At 37.1% G+C, this 24,888-nt stretch overlaps 1 protein-coding gene across 1 annotated transcript in view; it reads left to right on the forward strand.

Moving 5' to 3' along the window:
• The window catches only part of LOC140158722 (phosphatidylinositol 4-kinase alpha-like), a 164,200-nt gene extending 139,797 nt beyond the window's left edge, over positions 1–24,403 (forward strand). The window contains 6 exon segments of the mRNA XM_072181918.1: positions 1,280–1,405; positions 7,460–7,580; positions 10,136–10,295; positions 20,920–21,009; positions 21,660–21,743; positions 23,378–24,403. Coding sequence (XP_072038019.1) covers positions 1,280–1,405; positions 7,460–7,580; positions 10,136–10,295; positions 20,920–21,009; positions 21,660–21,743; positions 23,378–23,429 — 633 coding nt within the window. The 3' untranslated portion in view covers positions 23,430–24,403.
• Positions 24,404–24,888: the final 485 nt, after the last annotated feature.

The raw sequence follows: 24,888 nt of genomic DNA on the forward strand, positions 1-24,888 counted from the left end.
TATCGTTATGTCGATGATACCTGGGTGTTAATTAAAGCCTGTGAACTAGATCGGTTTTTCAACCACATAAACCAAGTTGACCCCAATATCAAGTTCACCCAAGAAGGCTTATCAGACAACAAGCTCGCCTTTCTTGATTGTCTCGCTCACGAGAGGAAGACCTTTCCTGTCAGTATCTGTTTATCGAAAACAGACTCATACTGACCAGTATTTGCAGTTCGACTCAAACCATCCGCTAATCCAGAAACTCGGTGTGGTAAAGACTCTTTTTCATAGAGCGGAGACCATTGTCACCAAGGAATCCGAAAAGAAAGCGGAACAAGATCACCTGCGTAAAGCTCTCCACCATTGTGGCTTCAAGAACTGGGCAATTGATAAAGCCCTGAACTCAGGTGGAAAAGACGGTAAAGAGCCCACCAAACATTCCAACAGTAATTCTGGTAGAACTGCAAGTGCTACAATTCCTTACCACGGTGATTTATCAGAGAAACTTAAGCGCATATTCAGAGAGTATAATATCACAACTCACTTTAAGCCAGTCAATACCATACGCCAAGCCTTAGTCCACCCCAAGGACAAGCAACCCAAAGGCAGGCAGAGTGGACTTGTATATGGTATTCAGTGCGTGGAGAGTTTCAATTGTACTGACACTTATATTGGAGAAACATCTCAACCCCTTAAGAAACGGCTAAAACAACATCAGCGCTCTAGTTCGGGCCCAGCTGAATCAGCGGTTTATACTCACCTTAAAGCCAGCAAACACGAGGTGGACCTAGAGGACGCCAAAGTCCTCGACCATGGCACGGTGGTACGAACGGGAGTGAAAGAAGCCATCTGGGTGCGAGCAGAACAACCAGCCCTCAACCGTGGTGGAGGACTCAGGAACAACCTCTCACACGCCTGGGACAGAACCATCAGAACTCTACTCGCCAAATGATGTCACAGGGTGACGTCATCGGTTCTCAAGGTGTTTAACATCACAACCCAGCTGAAGGTCAGTGGTACTGGCCGCAACGTTGGTTGCTCCAAGGTATGTGAATCTGGTTGAATAGATTGAACTTATTCCCTCATTGTATGATTCCCAGATGATTGAGAGTATTCACAAAAAAAAAAATATAATAAACAGTGTGTTTGCATGTGTTATATGGTGTTATATAAATGGTGATCGTTTGGTAGTGAAGTTTGTCAAAATCTCTGATAAGCCTAAGTGGTATCATTAGGCTGTTGTGTGCTAGTATGTTTGCAAATATGTTGATTTTGGCTTATTCTGTTTTCTCAGTGCGGTGTTATTCAGTGTGTCCCAGACACAAAATCTCGTGATCAGCTAGGCAGACAGACAGACACAGACTTACATGAGTACTTCTGTACCACATATGGGGATGAGACTACACAGGCATATCAAAAGGTAACATATTATCAAGATTTCGACATAAAACCATATAAGAAACCTTTGTTATTAAATAAACAATTCAACAACTCTTACGATACATTTGTATAGGAGTCAACTGTTATCAAGCGATGATGTATCCACACTTTTTACTGTAGCATATAAAATTTGTCATGCCTGAACTTGTGTGCGATACACGCTACATATTGAATTCATTATTTTGGAGGAAGCGGCTAAACTTCGCTGTTTTATTCTGTAGTTTTTGCTGATAGATCTTCTTGTAATGTTGAGTGGCAACAACCATCCAACATTCCTCATGAAATAATTATGTGAATTAAACAATCTTTGACTTATTTCCATCCACATAATTTTTATAGCACTCAGGCAGCAAAAGCTGCCCTCGCTATATCTGATGAACCACTGTTTAAGATGATTGAATCCTTAAATCAAAAATTGTCTTTGTTATATAAATAAATAATCTTGTACAGTCATGTGATTGATGTCCTGGCATCTTTTAAGGACTGAGCAATTGCGTGGTTCATTTTCCCAAATTTAAATGTGCTATTATTTGAGGGTAGTAGAAAGTTGTATTGTTACTATATATTATCTACCATATGTGACATGATCTGGTCCATGGGGGCCAAAGGAGGCATTTTTGAAAATTGAGTTACTGTAATTATTACATTATACATACAATAGGCTATCATTTACTGAAAACACCAAAGGTCTAGCATACTTGGTTCTAAACTTATGAAATTTTTTGATGTCTATTTTCTTATGTATTTTATTGTTTTTTACTCCATATTTATACCTTTATCTCAGTTTCAAATTTGCCGCTTTTGGCCCCCATAGACCAGATTATGTCACATATTTACTATATTAAGGTTTTTCCTGTCGTTAGCTGATTCAACTTGATTTAAGCGCCTGTTTTCAATGTGTGCATGGCCTGTTTTCAATGTGTGCATACTCCGCGTCGTGCTCGGCTTTCTTTTGAAGACATGGCAGAGAACTATGTATCGCGCTTCCACTGATAACGGACCCCTACAGATAACAACAGTCATGTCTAGTAGATGGTTATACCCAGCAAACACTAAAATGGGTTTTTTTTAACATTAAATGTTTGTTGGTTTTGGTCAATTCGTTTTATATAACATTTAGGCTTGAATATCGGGTTATCATTATGATTATGTAAAGGTCATGAAAACTTTCCTAAAACATTTCATATGTAAATTGTAAAAATGTTATTGTTTACTATTTTTGGCAACATAGTTTGGCAACACATTATGTTAGAATGTTTTGCAGCATGTTTTCAATGTTCTTTAATGTTATTAAAACATTTTATATCTTTTATATAACCTGACAATTAAACATATTCTGCAAATCATTTTGTGTTTGCTGGTTAGACCTACATGCACTGACTTCGTAATGCATAATTATGATAGACAATACCATCAAAACCATTCAGATTCAAAAAATGTGTCATATATTCACAAAAATGATATAATAATATTGGCCAAATGCTTTTCTACAGAGTAGTCAATCCAGGGCTCATTTCACAAAGATTACCTTGACCTACCTTGACCTATGCCGTTCACTCCAACTGGGGGTTGAGTGGTGGCATCCGCATCACAATGTCCCGCCAAACTGTTCTGTCATCTGCTGTACGGCTGGCATTTACTATGGAGTTTAGGTCGGTTCTTTTGCAGTCAGCTAGCAGGCAGTCTCTCCACCTCTTTGGCGGTCTTCCTCTAGGTCTGACTCCCTGGATGTGACATTCAAAGGCCATCTTTGGAAGGCGTGAGGGAGGCATTCTCTGGACGTGGCCAAAATAATGCAGTCTCTTCCGGGTTATTCTGTCCAAGATGGAAAATTCAACACCCAGGGTTTTGCGGATGATGGTGTTTCTGATCCTGTCTCTCCGTGTTACTCCCATTATTTTCCTAAGGCACATCATCTCGAAAGTGAGCAGTCGATTCTCATCCTCTCTTTTCAATGTCCAGGTTTCTGCTCCGTATAGCAATATTGACAAAACAAGGACCTTGTAAAGCTCAATCTTGGTGTTGGTTTGGATGTCCTTAGCACTCCAGATACTCTGTAGTCTCTGCACAGCTCCTAGGGCTTTGCCTATTCAAGTTTAATATCTTCTGAGCAGGATCCTTTTGGGTGATCTTTCCTCCCAGGTATGTGAACTCCTCTACCTGCAGAAGCTGGGTATTGTCAATTGTGATGTTCAGATGGGTGTCTTCTTTGCATATGGCCTGGACTTCTGTTTTAGCGATATTTATTTTGAGTCCAAAAGCTGAGCTGCTTTGATGAATGAGGCTAACCAGTGTCTGGAGGTCTTCTTCACTGTTAGCAATTAGTGCAATGTCGCCTGCAAATCGTAAGTTGTTCACCACTTGTCCTTGGATGTTTACTCCTATGTTGGTATCGTGCAGGGCATACAACATAGTCATCTCCAGTAGGATGTTAAAAAGTTGGGGTGAGATTACACATCCTTGGCGAACTCCAACCAGGGTTGTAAACCAGTCTGTTAGTTCCCCATTTACTCTGACAGTACTTGCAGATTTATTGTAGAGAGCTTTCAGGAGACAGGTGATTTTGTTTGGGAAACCAAAGAAGCCAAGTGCCTTCCAAAGTCCTTCCTGCCACACTGAGTCGAAGGCTTTTTTCAAGTCGATGTAGCAACAGAAAAGGGCCTTCCTCATTTCAAGATGCTTCTCAACTATTTGCCTGAGGGTGAAGAGTTGGTCTATGGTTGAACGTCCTGGTCTAAATCCTGCTTGGGACTCTGATAGAATTTCTTCAGTTCTTTTCATGATTCGGCGTTGTAGAATAAGTGTAATTACTTTGCATGCATGGCTAAGCAAGCTGATCCTCGGTAGTTGCCGCAATCAAGCTTGTCTTTCTTCTTGTAAATTGGTGTGATGATAGCCTCCCCAGTCATCTGGGAAGATTTCGCTGTCCCATATTTTGGTGCATAGCATATGTAGGATTTCGATCCCTGTGCTCCCAGCTGCTTTGAGTTCTTCAGCTGTGATATTGTCATATCCCGGGCTTTGCCATCTGACATCTTTTTAACAGCACTTTCAATTTCCTCTCGTAGGATGGCTGGTTCTATCTTGCAGCTGGGCATCTGGGGAACACTTTGCGTTAGCTCCTCATCTGTTGGGTTCTTTTTATTATATAGTTCTTGAAAGCTTTCTTTCCACCTATCCTTTACTTCCTCTGATTCAGTAAGAATCTGTCCATCTTTACTTTTGACGGTTTGCATTCTGATAGAGGCTTTTCTTGTAATTTTCTTGATGGTTGAGTACACTTCTTTTGACTTTGCTGCCTGATGTGCATTGTCAACTTTTTTGCAAAGGTCTTTGAGCCACTGATCTCGCATCCCTTGACTTTTCTTTTTTTATTTCACGACTTAAGAAGTTGTATCTACTTCTCTTGGTTGGGTCCTTTATTTTTCTTGCTTTGCTCTACTTCGCTTCGCTTGCCAGTTGGATGACTTCCTCGCTAATCCATGGCTTTTCTTTGTGTCCTTTTTTTAGCCAAGGACTTTTTTGGATGTTTCATTGAATGCTGTCTTGATTCCTTCCCACATAGTTTCAGTATCTGTGTCTGGTTGCTCCAGCAGTGGGGCAAATCTACCCCCTATTTCCACCTCATAGTTTTTCCTGTGTTCTGGGCTTTTTAGCCTGAAGATATCATATTGTTTCGGGTAATTTGGTTTCTTTTTGGCATGGAATTTCAAGCGTAGATTTGTTATCACGAGTTGATGATCTGATCCTACATCTGCGCTAGGCAAGCTCCTCGCATTGGTTACAGAGGTCTTCCATCGGTTGCTGATAATAATGTAGTCTATTTTGTTGTGGGTCTTTTGGTCTGGCGACTCCCATGTCCACTGTCGGCTGTCCTTCTTTTGCTTGAACATTGTGTTGGTTATAAAAGGTTGTTTACTGCACAGAAGTTGAGCAGCTTTTCTCCTCTGTCGTTCCTTTGCCCATAACCATGGTTTCCTATAACGTTCTCCCATTGTGTGCAATCACATCCAACTTTTATGCGTTTAGGTCTCCCATAACAAGTAGGATGTCATTTTTTTTTTCTTATTGATAGTAGTTTGTAGTAGGTCGTAGAATTCTTCTACCATCTCTTCTGAGTCGGCTGAATTGGGTGCATAAACCTGTAATACAGTCATGGCGCCATTTTGGGTCTGGAATCTAGCTGATAAGAGTCTTGCAGAAATTGGGTTGTACCCTAAGAGGGCATTTTGTGCCTTCTTGTTAAGTAGAATTGCAACTCCGCACGATGTATGGAGTCGCTTTCGAGCACAGAATTTTGAATCCTTTTGAAATGAATTCTCCAGAATCAATCCAGTGAGTTTCGGCGATTCCCAGTATTTCCCATTTGTACTTCTCTATCTGGTTCAATAGAATTTCAAAGTTGCCAGTCTGGTACAAAGTTCGAACATTCCATGTTCCAATACCTATAGTTTCTTTGGCAGATAGTAGTGCCGCCGTTCCCAATGGTTTATCAACACCAGCCCGCTAATTGGGGGTCGACTTGGTGCTAGTCCCGCTTTGGTCTTAACTTTGGGAAGACCATCAAATCTTCCAATTGGATTTAGGGTTGCTGCGTCATTCTGTTCTACATGTTGTAGATCCATTGGTAGAAGTGGCTGGTTAATAGCAGGGCTTTAACCCTGGTGCTGTAAAGGCTCTTCATTGTGATGCAGTTTTGCTCAAAAGTAAGCTAGGCGGATGAGCGATCCTCTCCTAGCCACCCTGATCTGTCCGTAACTTCCTGCACTAGTCAGAAAGTTAACAACCCCCGCCAACTAGAAGGTAGATCAGGACGCTTTACTCAGATTCGCACAAGTCGGTCGTCCCCTCACACTATGCTAAACTACATGCTATATGCTACATACTATGCTACACTACATGCTACATGCACTATGCTACCAGGGACGGTCTCCTCCTTGTTGTCCGTCATCATGCGATGATAAGAGAATACAGGTTTAGGGGGTCAAAGATTACAACTTTGATTTAATTGGACTTTACAATTGATGAATCCACTTTGAGATTACGGTTTTTGTGACCCAAGTTCCTATGCAAAAAGGGTAGGTTTCCTCTCGGCACTGAGTACAATGTATAATCTTTTGGGCCTATGCAGGCAAAAATTTCTGCATCTCCCCTTTTTTGTTCAGTCAGGTGAAAGTTGAAAATTCCTCACTTATGTGTAACTTACTTGATAACCTCTTTGGCTCAATTTTTGACGAAAAATTGCAGTATGGGTTTCTTTCTTAGACCCGGTTATGACCACCAAATTAGCATTAAACCTAGAAAAGGTTTCAAAATCATCATTGGGTATTATTATCAATGATATGATTTTATCCCTATATCATGTCATTGGGTTGGTTTAATTATAGTAGACCGACCTCCATCCTACCCCACCCTATCCTCCCATCCCCAATGTCAAACAGAAATATCTTTGTCAATAACATTGATGAATTTGATAGACTAAATCCAGAAATTATTTAAATTATTTTTTCATAGATGTGTGTCATGGCTAGCTGCCAGAGCTGCAAAACACCACTCAATTTGGTCGAGTGTTTTTTAAGACGGAAAAACCGTAAACACCTCCCTTTGATAAACACCCCATATTTTATGAAAAGTGACTTAAATACAGAAATTTCCATTTCATATTATGTAAGTAAGCTTAAAACTTGCACTTACCATGTTTGTAGGGCAAACGAAATTGCTTGGACTAACCCTATTATGAACATCAATGTGAATCCAGTAATTGATTCCCAAGTTATAGTAGAACTTTAATTGAAAACTATTTTGTGTGAAAATACACATACAATGCAAATTCAGAGTTAAAATGTTCCATATTCTACCAATAAACCACTGCAAGCGATTAAATAAATAAGATTTATATCAGCCTACATTTTCAAAATGGTGGACCTGGAAGTAAATTTTATTTCTTCTGTGGATAATCCATGTTAATATTACCAGCAGGATGCCTGCCTGTGCTTTTACGTTATTATTATGATGATGATGTTGTTATTTTCAGGCAAGAAAGAACTTCATTCGAAGTATGGCAGCATACAGTGTTATTGGTTTTCTATTGCAAATCAAAGACAGGCATAATGGTAATATTATGTTGGATACAGTAGGACACATAGTACACATTGGTAAGTGTTACCCCTGCCTGCAGGCAGAATACCAGTGTTGCCAAAACTTGGCAACACCAATGCCCACTGCAACTGTGCAATCTCAAATATGGCAACTGGGTAATTTGAATGAATTATAATCTCCACATGGGTAGAAAAGCACTTTAATGAATATGCTTCTGCGTGTAGCATTTTGTGGCTGATCGATTAAGTTACAAAATGTTTGGACAAAATCTGTCCTCAAATTTGATGCAGGCAGCCATATTGAAAAAAAAATATTGTGGGAAGAAAATTCACATTGCAATTGTATCTTAGAGATAAAGGTCTAAGGATTCTCATTTTATTCTTGTTTTATTGTGAGCTAAATGGAAACTTTTGTTGCTCTATGTGTAATTTTGTACAAGCACCATGTCTTTTTTCAAATTCACTTTATTTTGGAAAGCTTGCTATTAACAGATTTTGGATACACATTGTTAATTCATTTGAGAAATAAAGTTGATATGTAAAATGGCAATAATTGGTTCCTGATTTCTTTACTTGGGGATTTTCAATGCTTCACACCTATCAAAAAACTAATTGGTTAAAATACTTCTATTTTCAGTATTGAGCTATATTTTGTATTTTTAACTAACCACATTATTTACTAAAACCTAATTAAGCCTAATTAAGCCATAGTAAAAATATTCCATGACAAAACTGCAGCAATGTTGAAAAAAAAAAAAGCATTTGCCGTCATGCACCAATACCACAGATTAGGTAGTTTTCATAAGGTTCACTTTGTAATTTTGGTACTTATTCTACCTTTGTTTGTCAAATCCATTTCAACTAGTCATTCTAAAATGTACTCACCATTTACATCCCAATGTATATTGTTATATGCATCATTTGCCATTTGAATATGTATCCAATAAATGACACACTAGACATAATATCAAAATGGATGCCTCATGATATCACATGTTGTTCAAAATGGAGGCCTAAATTTGACCCTGATGCAGGTGACCTATAGCCTGACCTATCATGACCTATCACCTTATAAGTCCAATTCATAACCTCATTAATATACGCAGCAAGTGCGATCCAATCACAGATAATAACTTTCAAATACGCGGATGCAAATGCAGGTCATTGAAAAAGTATAATGACCTCGTCTCGTGACGTAGCTAAAATTTCGCTCTACAATGACCGTGTTACATGAGGTTGACCGCCGTATTTGGACATCGCATGATTGCATGCTGGTGTGATTGGTCGCTAGCGATATTTCCTTATTGGGCTATTCGATTTTTTACAGGGAAAACAACAGATAAAGTTAAAATTGTGTTCTGTTTTCAAATTAAAAGAAAAATGTTACGTAAATTGAATTTAAAAAAAGTGAAAAGTGACGGTTATGAATGAGGTTAATGACTTTGCATCAGTTATTTTTTCGGTATTGTGAAATATCTAAACATTGTGCTTTGGACCTCGGGATATTCCTCGGTTCCAAAGCACAATGTTTAGATATTTAACAATACCCTCAAAACAACTGATGCGCAGTCATTAACCTCTAAACAACACCCCTCATAATAGAAACTACAGAGTATTACAATTGCTAGCATCCATTGTTGAAGAGATTATTTTAGCTTGCATGAGTCAGCACAGAATGGCTGCAGTTTGTAAAGCTCTTAAGCAGTATTCAGACTTTTTATTATGCGTACAATATTGTATGCAACATATCTACGTTGTTTAATCTATTGCCATTCTATTTCCAGTAATGTTTAAGTTCTAACGAATGTTTGATGACGTAAAATCGATAATATATTTCTACTAGATATTACATGTAACATATTATCGATTTTTCGTCATCAAACATTCGTTAGAACTTAAACATTACTGGAAATAGAATGGCAATAGATAAAATAACGTAGATATGTTGCATACAATATTGTACGTACAATACTCGGAGTCTGTGGAGCGCTTTATTCTATCTAGTGCATCATGTGCTATGTAAATTAGTATGTTCAGTGAAGTACAGCATTGGCTCTGAAGGACAATGGGTATATTTTGGGATGCCATGAGCTAACCTACTATTTTTATATACACAAAAATAGAAACTTATATATACAAAATAATCAAAAATGTTGAGCACATATTTTTCAAAGGTTGGGCACATGTTTAAACTATTATTAGAGCCAGAGATAAAAATACTAGTTTGCATCTGACATCACCTGTCAATCAAACTTAGAAATGAGTTGTTTATGAGTTGTTGTGACAAGCCTGGTCAAAAAGTGTAGCTTTTAGAAATAGGACACTTTTTTCCCTAAAAGCACCATGTCAACAATGCCTAGAAAAGGTGCTTTTTGCCTTGTAAAAGTACCATAATTTTTCACAGTTTTCTATTACAAACCTTTGTTATTTACACACCTTTGTGTTGGGGCCACCTTAATTACGAACTGCATAATTCTAGTTGTAATAGGGGATAGATATTTCTCACATAATCACTCCCTGTACTTTTTGTATCAGTTGACATGCATAAATCCTGTAGTTTCAAACTATTTGAAGAAGCTGTTGCTTGTAACTATTCTTGTTTAATGTTGTAGACTTTGGATTCATGTTTGAAAGTTCTCCTGGTGGTAACCTTGGGTTTGAACCAGACATCAAACTGACCAATGAGATGCTGATGATTATGGGAGGCAGAATGGATGCCGCTCCATTCAAGTGGTTTATGGAACAATGCATCCAAGCCTATCTGGCTGTCAGGTAAATATTGTGGATATTATTTTTTCAAAAAAATCAGGGTTATGGCTAGCCCACGTTAAGTGCCAGCTAATCTTTCTATCCAATTAGAGCACTGGCTTGGGGCACACTCTTTGTAGGCAATGGGAGGGATTGGGGAATAGGCTAGGTTTGTATCACCCCCAAGAGATTTTTTGCTCTTCTCATGATTAAAATTCATTTTTTTTTCTCAAAGGTCAATTGAGGTGTTTTATAGTGCGCTACACACAGGCACAACGCCTAGATGTTGATCCACAAGCCTTAGCACACTTTACAGGTGGTTTTCAGAAAGAACAGCAATATCTCATCATGATTGTGTCGCTGGCTGTACTGTCTACATTGTTACAGTAGCAAAAACAAATGGCCAAGACATTTGAACATACTGACCATTGAACCTGATGGTTTCCTCCCCCTAAAGCTGGCATATTCAGCAACTGAGCTAGGGAGGCAGAGGGCGCTCATTTCCTCACTCTGGTAAAATACCAGCCTGCACCTGGGAGCACCTAGTGGGAAATCCAACACCAGAAACAGCATGTTAAAGGTGAAACTCATTGAAAAAAAAATTATATATCAATGGAAAGCTTATGATGTCAGGATACTAAAAACAATTTTTCCGATTTTTTTGATGGTCAATAAAGCTGAAAAATTAAAAAAATGAATGAATTTTTGGTCTTTTTTAAGGCGCCCAAAAAGCACCCAAATCGATCGTCTATGACCTTGGGAATGCTCGTGACGTAAGCTCAGGGTTCACAGTCACGTGATCCTACTCGGAAACATGTAAACAAGACTTGCTTCCTGTACTTTGCAAGCTGCCCGGCAAGTCTGCTTTTGTATGCATTTTCACAATAACGCTTGAAATTAGAGGAATCTTCAAGTTGCTGGTTCCTTCTATATATATTAGAAATAATAGAATTATTGTCAACACATTTATTTTCCATAAATTTTTGACAAAATCACTCGAAACTGGTTGCATATAATTGGGTAACTGAGTTTGAATTTCGCGCTGGGATCAATTCCATGCGCAAATGATTGCTACTGCCATTCATGTCATGGACTGAATATACATGATCGAATAACAAATTAAATACTTGTTTGTGACATTCCCTATTAATAGCAGTAATCAGAAAATTAATAAATTTCATCAAATCCAGCCCATATAAAGGTTTTCATATTTAGCGCATTGCTGTAAAACATTCTTTCCACGCAATCACGATTGAAAGAAACAAATACTTTATTAGATAAATAAATACAATTTAGGCTTGGTAGACAGTTATTTGATGGAATTCTGAAATCTGAATAAAATTAAAATATAGTCACATGTGTCACGATTCTTTAATGATAGTACAATCAGTGTACTGAAAAAGTGAAACATTCATGTTTTATGGATTAGCGAACGTGATGCGTAAATTGCTGATGAATAAATTGCAGGGAGCCAATCAAGGTGGTTATGCACAAATACAGCAACTCGCTTCATCTTCCGGTACTTTGCGCTGTGTGTTTCAGCTGATTTGATCAATCGTTCCTTGATATTTGGAACATTTACAGGAATAAATTTTGCTGATAAAGTAGCAATACCGTAAAATTCCGTCTACAAGCATATATATGCCTCTAAACGAGGTTTTTTTGACACAAGAGACAAGAGGCAGACACTCTTAACAAAAACGTTATTTGGAGTTTGAACAACTATATTACTGATAAAGGCGGCTGTACAAACATGTATATTTGTAAGACCAATCTATTGCAATGTTTTTGAGAAGGGTATTGGCCTTTCATATCTTTCGTTAAAAAAAACCTCGTTTAGAGGCATATATGCTTCTAGACAGAATTCTACGGTATTAAGTTGGAAATATCAGAATGTGAATATCAAATCGGTCATTATTTTTGTCTGCAAGTACAGTACGGTCGCGGATACCGAACACTCGGCGACTGAGTTCATCCCGTACGTATCTACGAGTTAGCCTATCATACATGACCGGTTGTAAAGTTAAGAAAATGTACCTTATTCTATTCCTTCATTTTCTCATTGTGATAAGTTCATCTCAACTTGGTGTGACAATCTGAACTGGTAGCACAGCAGTTATTTTTTGCAGCCTGTTTTCATTTGTGCTGTACTGTAATATTCCCTATGCATATCGTGGATGGCTTGGCCTATCCCAAATCACCCCGGCCAGCACTTTTCCCATTTTTAAATCCACACACTTTATTCAGGAACTTCATTCTTGATTTGATCATGTTTCCTTCATGTTATTCTTATTTTAATGAAGATATTTTTCATGTAAAGTAAGTTGATATTGACTGAGTTCGTGCATTTCCCCGATGCATGCCACAGTAATGCATGGACATTGTGTTTGCAATCAAACCCGGAAGAAACTGTGTGTCCCTGCACTGACGTCATCAACGAAAGCGCCTAATTTGAACGATTTCGCTTTTGTAATTTAGGGGGGTTCCAATATCCAATCTTTGCTTGGAGATTATGTCTAGCCTGGTATGTTTGGCAAATAAAGAATATTCTTTTCTGCTTCCTGACATTATAAGCTTTCCAACGATATATAATTCACTTTCCAATGTGTGTCACCTTTAAGGGCAGAGTAATGGGAGAGAACATGGACCTTTTCGAGCATCATTATTTTTGAATTGTATGTCTAAAGTATATAAAACTATACATTTTTGGAAAGGAAATGAGTCAAGGAATCCCATGGTGACGCTCAGATTTGTTCAAAAATCTCGAGTTTTTGAAAAAATCACAAAATGCACTTTTTACCCCAATTTTTTTGTGACAACTTAAAAAAATTCCGCTCGAGTAAAAAAAATTTAGTTACTTTTTCATGGAGAAGAGACATGAACTTAGGGAAGGTTTTTTATTTTTTTGAAATTAAGTCTTATTTTTCAAATATTGCAAAAACATGTGAAAAAAGCAATTTTCTCACTCTATTAAGCTAAAATTGCACATAATGGTGTATATTTTTGTTTACAACAATAATTTTGAAAAAATGAGAAAACCTTCCCTAGACTTTGATTTGCCCTAAACGATAGTGCAAAAAGTTTACCTTTTTCTTTCATATTTTTCGAGTTATCTTGTCACAAAAATCGTATAATATTGTCAAAAATGAACTCTGAGAAATCGACGTTTTAGTAACAAAATGTCAAATTTATGCACAAATCGTCCTTATATTTTTAAACGGCAAGACTTTCACGCTTGTAAAAGCTGTATCTTGTGCGTGGTCTAAATATGCATCTTTTGCACCAATGAATCTATAATGTCTGCTTTTAGTGCGCCTAAATCCAAAATAATTAAAAAATCTAAGTGGCTTTTTCACTGCAAATTTTTGTTTTGTTTACATCACATTTGCTGGCGTTAACAACATACCGAATGCGCCTTTGACTCGTTGGACATACGCGCAGAGTTGCGCCACACACGCCGACGCGGATCTCGCAGAATCACAATATTTCGCATTCGCGATTTGTGACTCATTATTTCCGCCAATTTACAAAGCTGTCTTGAGCCATGTGACTTTTTAGAGTTAAAAAGAGTGAAATAAACTCAAGCAAAAATACGAATAAATATTAGCAAGTTGTATTTTATCAGTTTCAAGTGAAAGAATACATCTTAGTGTTGATAAATATCGAGAAATCTCAAATTCGGGCGTGGACGAATGTTTCTTCCATTACTCTGGCCTTAAACACTGATTCTTTGCAACCGGGGTTGCAGGTGTTGGCAAAGATAATTTTTAGCTCCCTGACATTGCAGCAGTGTCTCCCTTTCAATTTTGGTCATCTTGTTAAAATACCATTGTTATTTGTTTCTGAAATATTTGCTTTGATAATACAAATGGTAAACGGCTTGCCCCAGGACCCCACCTGCAAGAGATCGCTTGCTACCACCGCTTCGATTCACTCTCCCTGATTTGAAAATAAATTTTTGAAATTTCCAAAATCCAATATTGGAAGCCCTGCAACATGCTGGGGTTCATGGGAAATCCATTGTCCAGACCTATGCAAAATGCACAAACCTGACTAGTTTGATAACTTATTGAAGCTAAATTATATCTGTACATTTTACACTGAACTATATCATACTTGATGTCATATTCAGTGATTTTACCTTTTCATTTGTGAGAGTGAAAATCAAACTTTGTTGTGTGATTGACACTGGCCATACTGATACACTAATAGTAGGGATGACCAGCACAACAGCCCACTCATTTGGACCATGGACATCTTTTGTGTTTACCATGCAGCACTGAACACACACACAATCTGAATGGGGTTGTCCATGCAGAGACTATCTCACTGGACTGACCAATGGATCTAGGTTGAGTGCACACACAGTGAATCCAGTATTATTATTATCAGGCTTTTTGTCAGATAGGCAAAAACATGTTTTGAAAAAGTCCCAATATGCACCCCTAAATATTTATCAATCAATATGTCTATAACTTGGCTAATCAGCTGACAGGAAGTCCCCCTCGAGTTTATGCTCTCAACTACCCATAATTTTTCGTCCATAGCTAGCTAAAGTGAAATCTACAGGTTATTTGTATAAAAGAGTGATTTTACTGTAAATTTTCTCCAAATTCCAAGATATATTAGGTGAGTAAACTTTTTGTATACTATACTATATATATGTATCTAATTCCATGTGCAATTTCATAAAATTTCATTACTATTTAGGGGTGCATATTGGATGATGAAATTTAGACCCTCTCTAATCGGATTCAGAATTATGCAGTACCGTAGGCCTACATGCACAATGTACTCTGCAATGACCATGGTAATCTTAATATTGCACATGAAATTGGTTCAGTATTATTATTATAATATACAAAACTTGACTCATCCAATATAACTTGAATTTAGAGAAAATTTGCAGTAAAATCAAATTTTGATGCAGATATACTGTGTATTTCACTTCAGCTAGCGGTCATTAACAGTCACATAGTTCATATGTCTAACACTCCATGAGAAACTGAGCGCATGGATGAGTCTCATGTGTAAAAAATGTATCACCAAATTTTGACAACTTGTTATTTCAGTAAAAAAACATGTAATTAAGTTGATCTGTAGTGACAAATTTTTAGGCAAGGTTTCCGAATTTTGCACTTTTTTTGGACTGATAATTTTTGGGCCTTGGATGCAAAATTCGGAAACCTCGTCACTACAAACTTTATTACATGTTTTGTGACTTAAATAATAACAAGTTGTCAAAATTTGGTGATACATTTTTTTGGTCAAATTTGTGAGTTATGTACGTCATCCACCAGTGGAGCTCCTGCGCCCCTCCGCAGAACTTCCGGTAGTGGATGTTCTGCGCTCGGGGGCGCAGAGAATCCACTGTCGGAGTTGCTGCGCCGGAAGCAAAATAATAGATTTTCGTATTATAATAACGGTGGATCATTTCTGCGCTCGGGCGCAGAACATCCACTATCGGAGTTCATGCGTCCGGGCGCAGTCCCTTATATGTAACGGTGGATCATTGCTGCGCTCGGGCGCAGAACATCCACTGTCGGAGTTGCTGCGCTCGGAAGCAAAATAATAGATTTTCGTATTATAATAACGGTGGATCATTTCTGCGCTCGGGCGCAGAACATCCACTATCGGAGTTCATGCGCCCGGGCGCAGTCCCTTATATGTAACGGTGGATCATTGCTGCGCTCGGGCGCAGAGAATCCACTGTCGGAGTTGCTGCGCTCGGAAGCAATATAATACATTTTCTTATTATAATAACGGTGGATCATTTCTGCGCGAGCGCAGTTACTCCAACAGTGGATGTTCTGCGCCCGGGCGCAGTCCCTTATATGTAACGGTGGATCATTGCTGCGCCGGGCGCAGAACATCCACTGTCGGAGTTACTAAGCGCCGGAAGCAAAATAATAGATTTTCGTATTATAATAACGGTGGATCATTTCAGCGCCGGGCGCAGAACATCCACTATCGGAGTTCATGCGCCCGGGCGCAGTCCCTTATATGTAACGGTGGATCATTGCTGCGCTCGGGCAGAGAATCCACTGTCGGAGTTAAGCTTTCGCCGGAAGCAATATAATACATTTTCTTATTATAATACTGGTGGATCATTTCTGCGCTCGGGGCGCAGAACATCCACTGTCGGAGTTGATGCGCCGGAAGCAAAATAATACATTTTCTTATTAGGCCTATATTAATAAATATACATGCGTATAATAACTAGTATTAGGCCTATTATAACTCCAAATTGAAAGCAAAATAATACATTTTCTTATTGAAATTACGGCGGATCATTGCTGCCGCCGGGGCAGAAAATCCACTGTCGGAGCTTCTGCGCTCGGAAGTCAAATAAATTATGTTCTTATTTTATTAATAAAATATAATTATGCATGCGTATAATAACTAAACTCGGGCGCAGAACATCCACTGTCGGAGTTGATGCGCCCGGGCTCGGTCCCTTATATGTAACGGTGGATCATTGCTGCGCTCGGGCGCAGAACATCCACTGTTGGAGTAACTGCGCCGGAAGCAAAATAATGGATTTTCTTATTAAAATAACGGTGGATCATTTTCATGCGTTCGAGCGCAGAATCCACTGTCGGAGTTGATGCGCCGGAAGCAAAATAAATTATTTTCTTATTATATTAATAATATATTTTTTATTGTAATAGCTCTACGGAGAAGTTTATTTCTATTAGGCCTATGCATGCGTATAATAATAACTATAATGAAAATTGATAGTGATACCGTGTATAACATTTCATTTGTATCATTTTTTTATAGGAACAAATATTAATATATTAGTAACGCTAATAACGCCGATAAATTGCTTGAATTGCATATCGCCAGGTTCTAAGTTTATTGCAATACGGAAGTCTTATTCTGGCCGTATCCATGTTAAACTAAATGGCAAAAGAAACAAGCGGACAAACGTCATGTAAACATTTAATTAATTAATTAATTAATTAATTAATTAATTAATTTATTAATTTATTAATTAATTAATTAATTAATTAATTAATTAATTAATTAATTAATTATGTATTTATTAATATTTTATTATTTATTTATTTAACCAGCGTATGCGTTCAAAACAACAGCATACATAATTATATACAAAAAGGAATAAAACACAATTAAATGAAGAATGCACAATTATGTCACAAAAACAATTAAAGGAGGATTTCGTGATCCTAGCATCCTCTTTTTATGAAATTTTTCAATAGATATCCACGAAAGTAGGTTATTCCCAAAATTTAAGTTGATTCCGAGTTTGCGTTTGTGATTTCCTTTTCGTATATATCGTAGGCCTTGGTGTAGCCTAGATACCGGCGACATGAAACCACGCTTATCGGTTCCTTTAATCTATAACCACAAAATGACGGCGCATAATTATCCTCATTGATATTGTTCTGTATAATTAACTTATCTGTTGACTAACAAAGGCCGAATTGCAAGTGGTCATGTGTCAATCAGAATTATATTTGAATAGGAATTATCTGAGAGAGCAATTGCGGTTACATGAAAAGTACCGACAAGGAAACGTGAACGGAAAAAAAAGGGAAAGAAAAAAAAGACAAAAGAAGAAAAGAATGAAGATGAAAGAAAACAGAAAATAAATGTAAAATGAGAAAAAAAAAACCATATTATATTATATTAGACTCTAGACTCTTTTTTTTTTTACTACCGAGCGCAGTTACTCCAATAGTGGATGTTCTGCGCCCGAGCGCAGCAATGATCCACCGTTACATATAAGGGACTGCGCCCGGGCGCATGGCAACTCCGACAGTGGATGTTCTGCGCCCGAGCGCATCAATGATCCACCGTTATTATAATAAGAAAATCTATATATTATTTTGCTTCCGAGCGCATCAACTCCGACAGTGGATGTTCTGCGCCCGAGCGCAGCAATGATCCACCGTTGTTATAATAAGAAAATCTATTATTTTGCTGTCAATTCGGTTATACTAATAGCAATAAACTTCTCGGAGTTTAGTTATGCATATTATATTTTATTAACATAATAAGAAAATAGCGTTTATGATTTCCTTATTCGTCTATATATCGTAGGCCTTGGTGTAGCCTAGATGCGGCGACATGAAACCACGCTTATCGGTTCCTTTAATCTCTAACCACAAAAGGACGGCGCATAATTATCCTCTGCCGTGGATTTAAAATTGACATTGATCTTCGCTTATGCTAATATTTTTGGACCCCCTCCGCTTGTTTGGGAATCCAATGGATTACACGGTACACCTACTTATCTGTTGACTAACAAAGGCCGAATTGCAAGTGGTCATGTGTCAATCAGAATTAGGCCTATATTTGAATAGGAATTATCTGAGAAAGCATTTGCGGTTACATGAAAAGTACCGACAAGGAAACGTGAACGGAAAAAAAAAAAAAAGGAAAGAAAAAAAAAGACAAAAGAAGAAAAGAATGAAGATGAAAGAAAACAGAAAATAAATGTAAAATGAGAAAAAAAACCCAAAACAAAACAAAAAAACATATATTATATTAGACTCTAGACTTTTTTTTTTCTTCCGAGCGCAGTTACTCAAAAAAAAAAAAAAAACATATTCAATTGTGTTATAATTTTGTTTCTTGTTTTATATAATGTATATTTGTTGTTTTTGAACGCATCATTGGTTAGGCGTGTGCCACTGATACAAAAGTGTATGTTCCAATGAATAAATAAAATAAATATACTAAATAGCAATAAACTTCTCGGAGTTAAGTTATTATACGCATGCATATTATATTTTATTAACATAATAAGAAAATAGCGTTTGTGATTTCCTTATTCGTCTATAATTATATCGTAGGCCTTGGTGTAGCCTAGATGCCGGCGACATGAAACCACGTTTATCGGTTCCTTTAATCTAAAACCACAAAATGACGGCGCATAATTATCCTCTGCCGTGGATTTAAAATTGACATTGATCTTCGCTTATGCTAATTTTTGGACCCCCTCCGCTTGTTTGGGAATCCAATGGATTACACCTACTTATCTGTTGACTAACAAAGGCGAATTGCAAGTGGTCATGTGTCAATCAGAATTATATTTGAATAGGAATTATCTGAGAGAGCAATTGCGGTTACATGAAAAGTACCGACAAGGAAACGTGAACGAAAAAAAAAGGAAAGAAAAAAAAGACAAAAGAAGAAAAGAATGTAGATGAAAGAAAACAGAAAATAAATGTAAAATGAGAAAAAAAAAAAAAAAAACATATTATATTATATTAGACTCTAGACTCTTTTTTACTTCCGAAAGCGCATCAACTCCGACAGTGGATGTTCTGCGCCCCCCGAGCGCAGCAATGATCCACCGTTATTATAATAAGAAAATCTATTATTTTGATTATATTTTATTAATATAATAAGAAAATATTAGTTATTGTACGCATGCATATTGTATTTTATTAATAAAATAAGAAAATAATTTATTTGACTTCCGAGCGCAGAAGCTCCGACAGTGGATTTTCTGCGCCCGAGCGCAGTAATGATCCGCCGTAATTTCAATAAGAAAATGCATTATTTTACTGTCAATTTGGAGTTATAGTTATTATAATAGGCCTAATACTAGTTATTATACGCATGTATATTTATTAATATAGGCCTAATAAGAAAATCTATTATTTTACTTCCGAGCGCAGTTACTCCAACATTGGATGTTCTGCGCCCGAGCGCAGAAATGATCCACCAGTATTATAATAAGAAAATGTGTTATATTGCTTCCGCGCCCAGTTACTCCAAAAGTGGATGTTCTGCGCCTGAGCGCAGCAATTTTCTGCGCCCGAGCGCAGCAATGATCCGCCGTAATTTCAATAAGAAAATGCATTATTTTACTGTCAATTTGGAGTTATAGTTATTATAATAGGCCTAATTATACTAGTTATTATACGCATGTATATTTATTAATATAGGCCTAATAAGAAAATCTATTATTTTACTTCCGAGCGCAGTTACTCCAACATTGGATGTTCTGCGCCCGAGCGCAGAAATGATCCACCAGTATTATAATAAGAAAATGTGTTATATTGCTTCCGAGCGCAGTTACTCCAAAAGTGGATGTTCTGCGCCCGAGAGCAAATGATCCACCGTTATTATAATACTGAAAAAATCTAGGAGGGCGCAGGAGCTCCACTGGTGGATGACGTACATACATGAATTTGTTCATAATTTTTCTTCCATGACTGCCATCTTGGATTTGTACAAAGAAATATAGAACAAAAAGGCAATTTCACAAGACCAGATCTCCGAATGCATTTATGAAAACCCATATTTATAAATGATTTCTTCTTGTGAGTATTTAAATTATGTAATCCATTTTCAAGGGTTACTGAAAAGGTGTTTTTTAAAAATACTGAATTAAAAACGGGAAATTATTCAATTTTGTGCCATTTTTCCTTAGTGTCCATAATCTGTCCAAACTGCCTATTCAAAACACGCATATAAAATTGGCCATAACTTCAGAACCATTTATCCTATTGAGGTCATTCTCAATGCTCCATTTAATGAGCTCTTTAATATAAGGTTTGTTTCTACAATACAGGAGAAACTTAAAATTTTCATGGTCATCCCTACTAATAGTTCATATTCATTTTCTTATTTGTCAATACCTACAAATTCTGTTTTTTCATTACAGACCATATCAAGAAGCCATAGTGTCTCTTGTAGCACTGATGTTGGATACTGGTTTGCCATGCTTCAGAGGACAAACTCTAAAATTATTAAGGTAAGATTCAAGCATTTAATGTCCCTCAACCAGAGCTTGAACATCCACATTTGTAGACATTCAATAACACATGACAAGGCTAGAATTGCTATGAGAATCTGTGATTAGATTCTTGCAAATATTCTCATGAACATGTTTGAGTGAATTAAACTTGATTCCTGTAAACTTTTGATGTAAACACATTACGGATTAGGTGATAATCAAATGATTCTTGTAAAGAACTAAATAGCAAATTGCACTGTGCAACAAAATTCTACCCCAGGATTATTATTCCCCTCTGGTGTAAGTCATCTCAACCTATACAACTTGTCATAAGCACCAAGATTCCTTGCACTGTCAGAAGAAGATATGATTAATTAATTGATTGATTGATTGATTGATTGATTGAAGCACTTGGGAGAGTGCCCTTTAATGAATGAAGAATGAAAGAGGAGAAACTTAGTTTTTGCATCATTTAAAACAAGCACATTAGAAACAGTACACAAATTTTATATATTTAAGGCAAGCTTTCATTTTTGTCTCTTTCTGCAGTTGATCTATTTCAATTGACAAATTTGATACATGTATTTTAAATGGCTAAAGCTAGCAGAAATTATTTCTAATAAGGTTGAATAGATTTTTTATTTTTATTTTTCATTGATAAATTGCAGGTCCAGATTTTATCCTAATCATACAGAAAGAGATGCGGCTAATTTCATGATCAAAGTGATTAGAGACTCCTGCCTCAATGTCAGGTAAGATTAGTTTACAAGTTATATTATGGAGGTAGCATCCAAAGATGCAAGACTTTCTGCCCATGTTGCATTCACTAATCTACAATCTATCTCTGCAGCAAATCCAATAGTGCAGTTTGAGTTAAATAGTAAGGAATGGGTACGTACATACACCACAGTGGGCGTATGTCAAGGATGCGTAATTTTGCTCAATATTCTCCTTGAACTGGTTTTGCTTCATGCAACTCACAAGATCACCATAGGAGCACATATCCAAGGCCAGCTTATTTAAAACATCCGCTTTGCCGACGACATTGTTCTTATAGTAGAAACACCCAGGGATCTCCCAACTTTTGTGTACAAAGATGTCAAAAATAGCTCCAACGTAGGGCTCAAGATCAACATCTCTAAACCAAGAAGTTCAAGTCATTGGTAGACTTCTCAGGATCAATATTATTGGACAAAACCTTAATCAAGTAAATGAGTTCATCTTCCACGGAGGTCCTATGTCTAACAAACAGAGGAACATGCAGAATTGGTAAAGGATGCAAAGGATATTCGCCGCAATAGTGCTAGTATGATGATCCCGGAGGTATTCACTGGGAGAGGTGACATGGACCCATTGGTCGCTACCCATGCCATAACTGACAATTGGCAGGGTTGCCAAAAGATTTCAGCCCGAATCGCTGGTCAAATAATCGAAAAGTCTCCCAATTTTTCTCTTTATCATTGGTTTCAATGGGGCAGAAAACTACCGGAAGTCGCGGGAGCCAATGTTGAAAAGTCGCCCAAATATTTTCTTAACCATTGGTTTCTATGGGACAGGAAATAGTCAAAAGTCGCGGGGAAAATCTTCAAAAGTCGCCCAATTGGGCTACCAAATCGCGGGTTTGGCAACCCTGACAATTGGCAATCCTTCCCTGGTCCACAGTGCTTGTCAGTGTCCCTCAGCATGCATGCATGCCTGCCATCTCTTTTTTCCCCAACCACACCCATGGTGCTTGAGCATGAAGCACCCTCCTGTTCATCATGCTCATTTAATCCTAAGGCTGGGTGCCTAACACATATGGCACCTGTGATCAACCCCCATGGTGTTATTAGGGCTAATAAAGTGGCAACAGAAAGAAAACCACTTTATTAAAGGAAGGTGACCTGATATATTTGCAAAATCAAATTCTTTAAAACTTGGGTAAGTATAAAATAAAATGTCATCCCTTTCAAGCAAACATGTAAATGTTTTTAGTAAATGTGACTTATTTCTTATGGAATTACTGACATTTATACAGCGTGATGTTGGTAGTCTATGGTGTTTTTATTGATGATAATCATCATGATCATGTAATATATTGATTTCAAGTGAAAGACCCTATTTTTCTCAGTACCATATTGAAATACTCTAATTAGTCTCAAATGTTGTATACCACAGTTGAGACTAATTCAACAGTTTTTTGATGATTTCTTCGGAAATATACCGATTTGGAATGCCTAATTTCAACATGTTAATGAGAAAAATATGAACTTTCACTTGATACCAAAATATTCATTTTGATGGGGTAAAGTGTGGAGGGGGAATCCTTTATGCAATCAGGATAAATGCACTAACAGTGCTCTAATCATTCACAAATATTCTTTCAACTTTTTGTAATCTTTTACAGGACTCGGACCTATGACATGATTCAGTACTATCAGAATCAAATACCATACTAGAGAGCAAATCACTGTGGAGGGATGGATCAAAATAGCAATCAGAATGGAAATGTATTTCTTAAGATATTATTATATGCAACTGGGATGTGTTCAGGCAAAGTGAGTCCCCATAGTAAACACAAAACATTTAACAGAAAACGTTTTTAAACATTTAAAAATGTTGGGTTAAAGGGTATACAATGTTTTAATAACCTCCCAAAACATTTTTGAAAACTTGATGCCAACCATTCTAACCAAAGGAGGATTTTGTGATCCCAGCATCCTCTTTTTATGACATTTTTAGTAGATATCCACGAAAAAAGATTACTCCCCAATTTTCAGTTGTGAGTTATGCATGATTATGTATGTGTATTACACTGCTCTATAGGCCAGTGTTGTAATTTCGTTCTGGTATACCAGAATGAAATTCAAATTTGATGATAATCTGCAAGATATTTTTGGTACATAAACATTATGTAGCAGAGGTTTCCAGTGGTATAAAAAACTTTTTTAGAGAAAAGTGAGGGGATGAGGTTGTGGATCACGAAATGCCCCTGTAAGTGTTAACAAAATATTTTGCAAAAATGTTGTATTCCTTCCACAAGGCTTTTTAAAGTAAAATCCAATTTTGTGATTTATTCAAAAACTGCTCAATTTGGCAGGAACCAGTCATGTCCTTTCTGAAAATGTATACTTTACTTATCATCATTACATATAGAGATTAAATACAAACAATATGTAAATTACTGCCAGTGCCTCAAGGAAGGCATACAGACTATAGCAATAAATATTTTGCAATAACATTTGGACAATATTTTTGAAATGACCTTTATATACATTGTAACCTGACATTTAAACGTTATTAAAACGTTATTAAAATGTTTTTACAACATTACAACATGTGTTTGCTAGGTCATCCATTAAGGGGGTACTACACCCCTCAATAAATTTGTGACTATTTTTGCATTTTTCTCAAAAACTAAGAACACCCTGGTAACAAAAGTTATGTATATTATAGGGGCAAGGAATCAATTACTACACTGGAATTTCAGTGACCCAAGACAAGCGATTCGATACTTGTGATAGAAAATGAGGTACCGCTAGGATGTACCTCATTTCCTATCATATTTACTGAACCGCTTGTCTTGATTCACTGAAATTTCAGTGTAGTAATTGGATTCCTTGCCCCAATAATATACATAACTTTTGTTACCAGTATGTTATTAATTTTTGAGAAAAATGCAAAAATAGTCACAAATTTACCACAGGGGTGTAGTACCCCCTTAAGCAAAGCATTTTCCTGTCAATCACCAGTTTGAAGGCTGCAGAATGCCCTAATTTGGATGATAATGCAGTTTAGAACATATGGCAAGTTTTAATTCAATATGTTCATTCACTACAATCCATTGTGGTAGAGTTTGTCACCAACATCTTAGCTTTTACATCGTACTAAAATGTGTGCAAATTGTGCCAATGTTTG

This window comes from Amphiura filiformis, chromosome 1 (genome assembly GCF_039555335.1).
Source record: "Amphiura filiformis chromosome 1, Afil_fr2py, whole genome shotgun sequence".
Classification (NCBI taxonomy): domain Eukaryota; kingdom Metazoa; phylum Echinodermata; class Ophiuroidea; order Amphilepidida; family Amphiuridae; genus Amphiura; species Amphiura filiformis.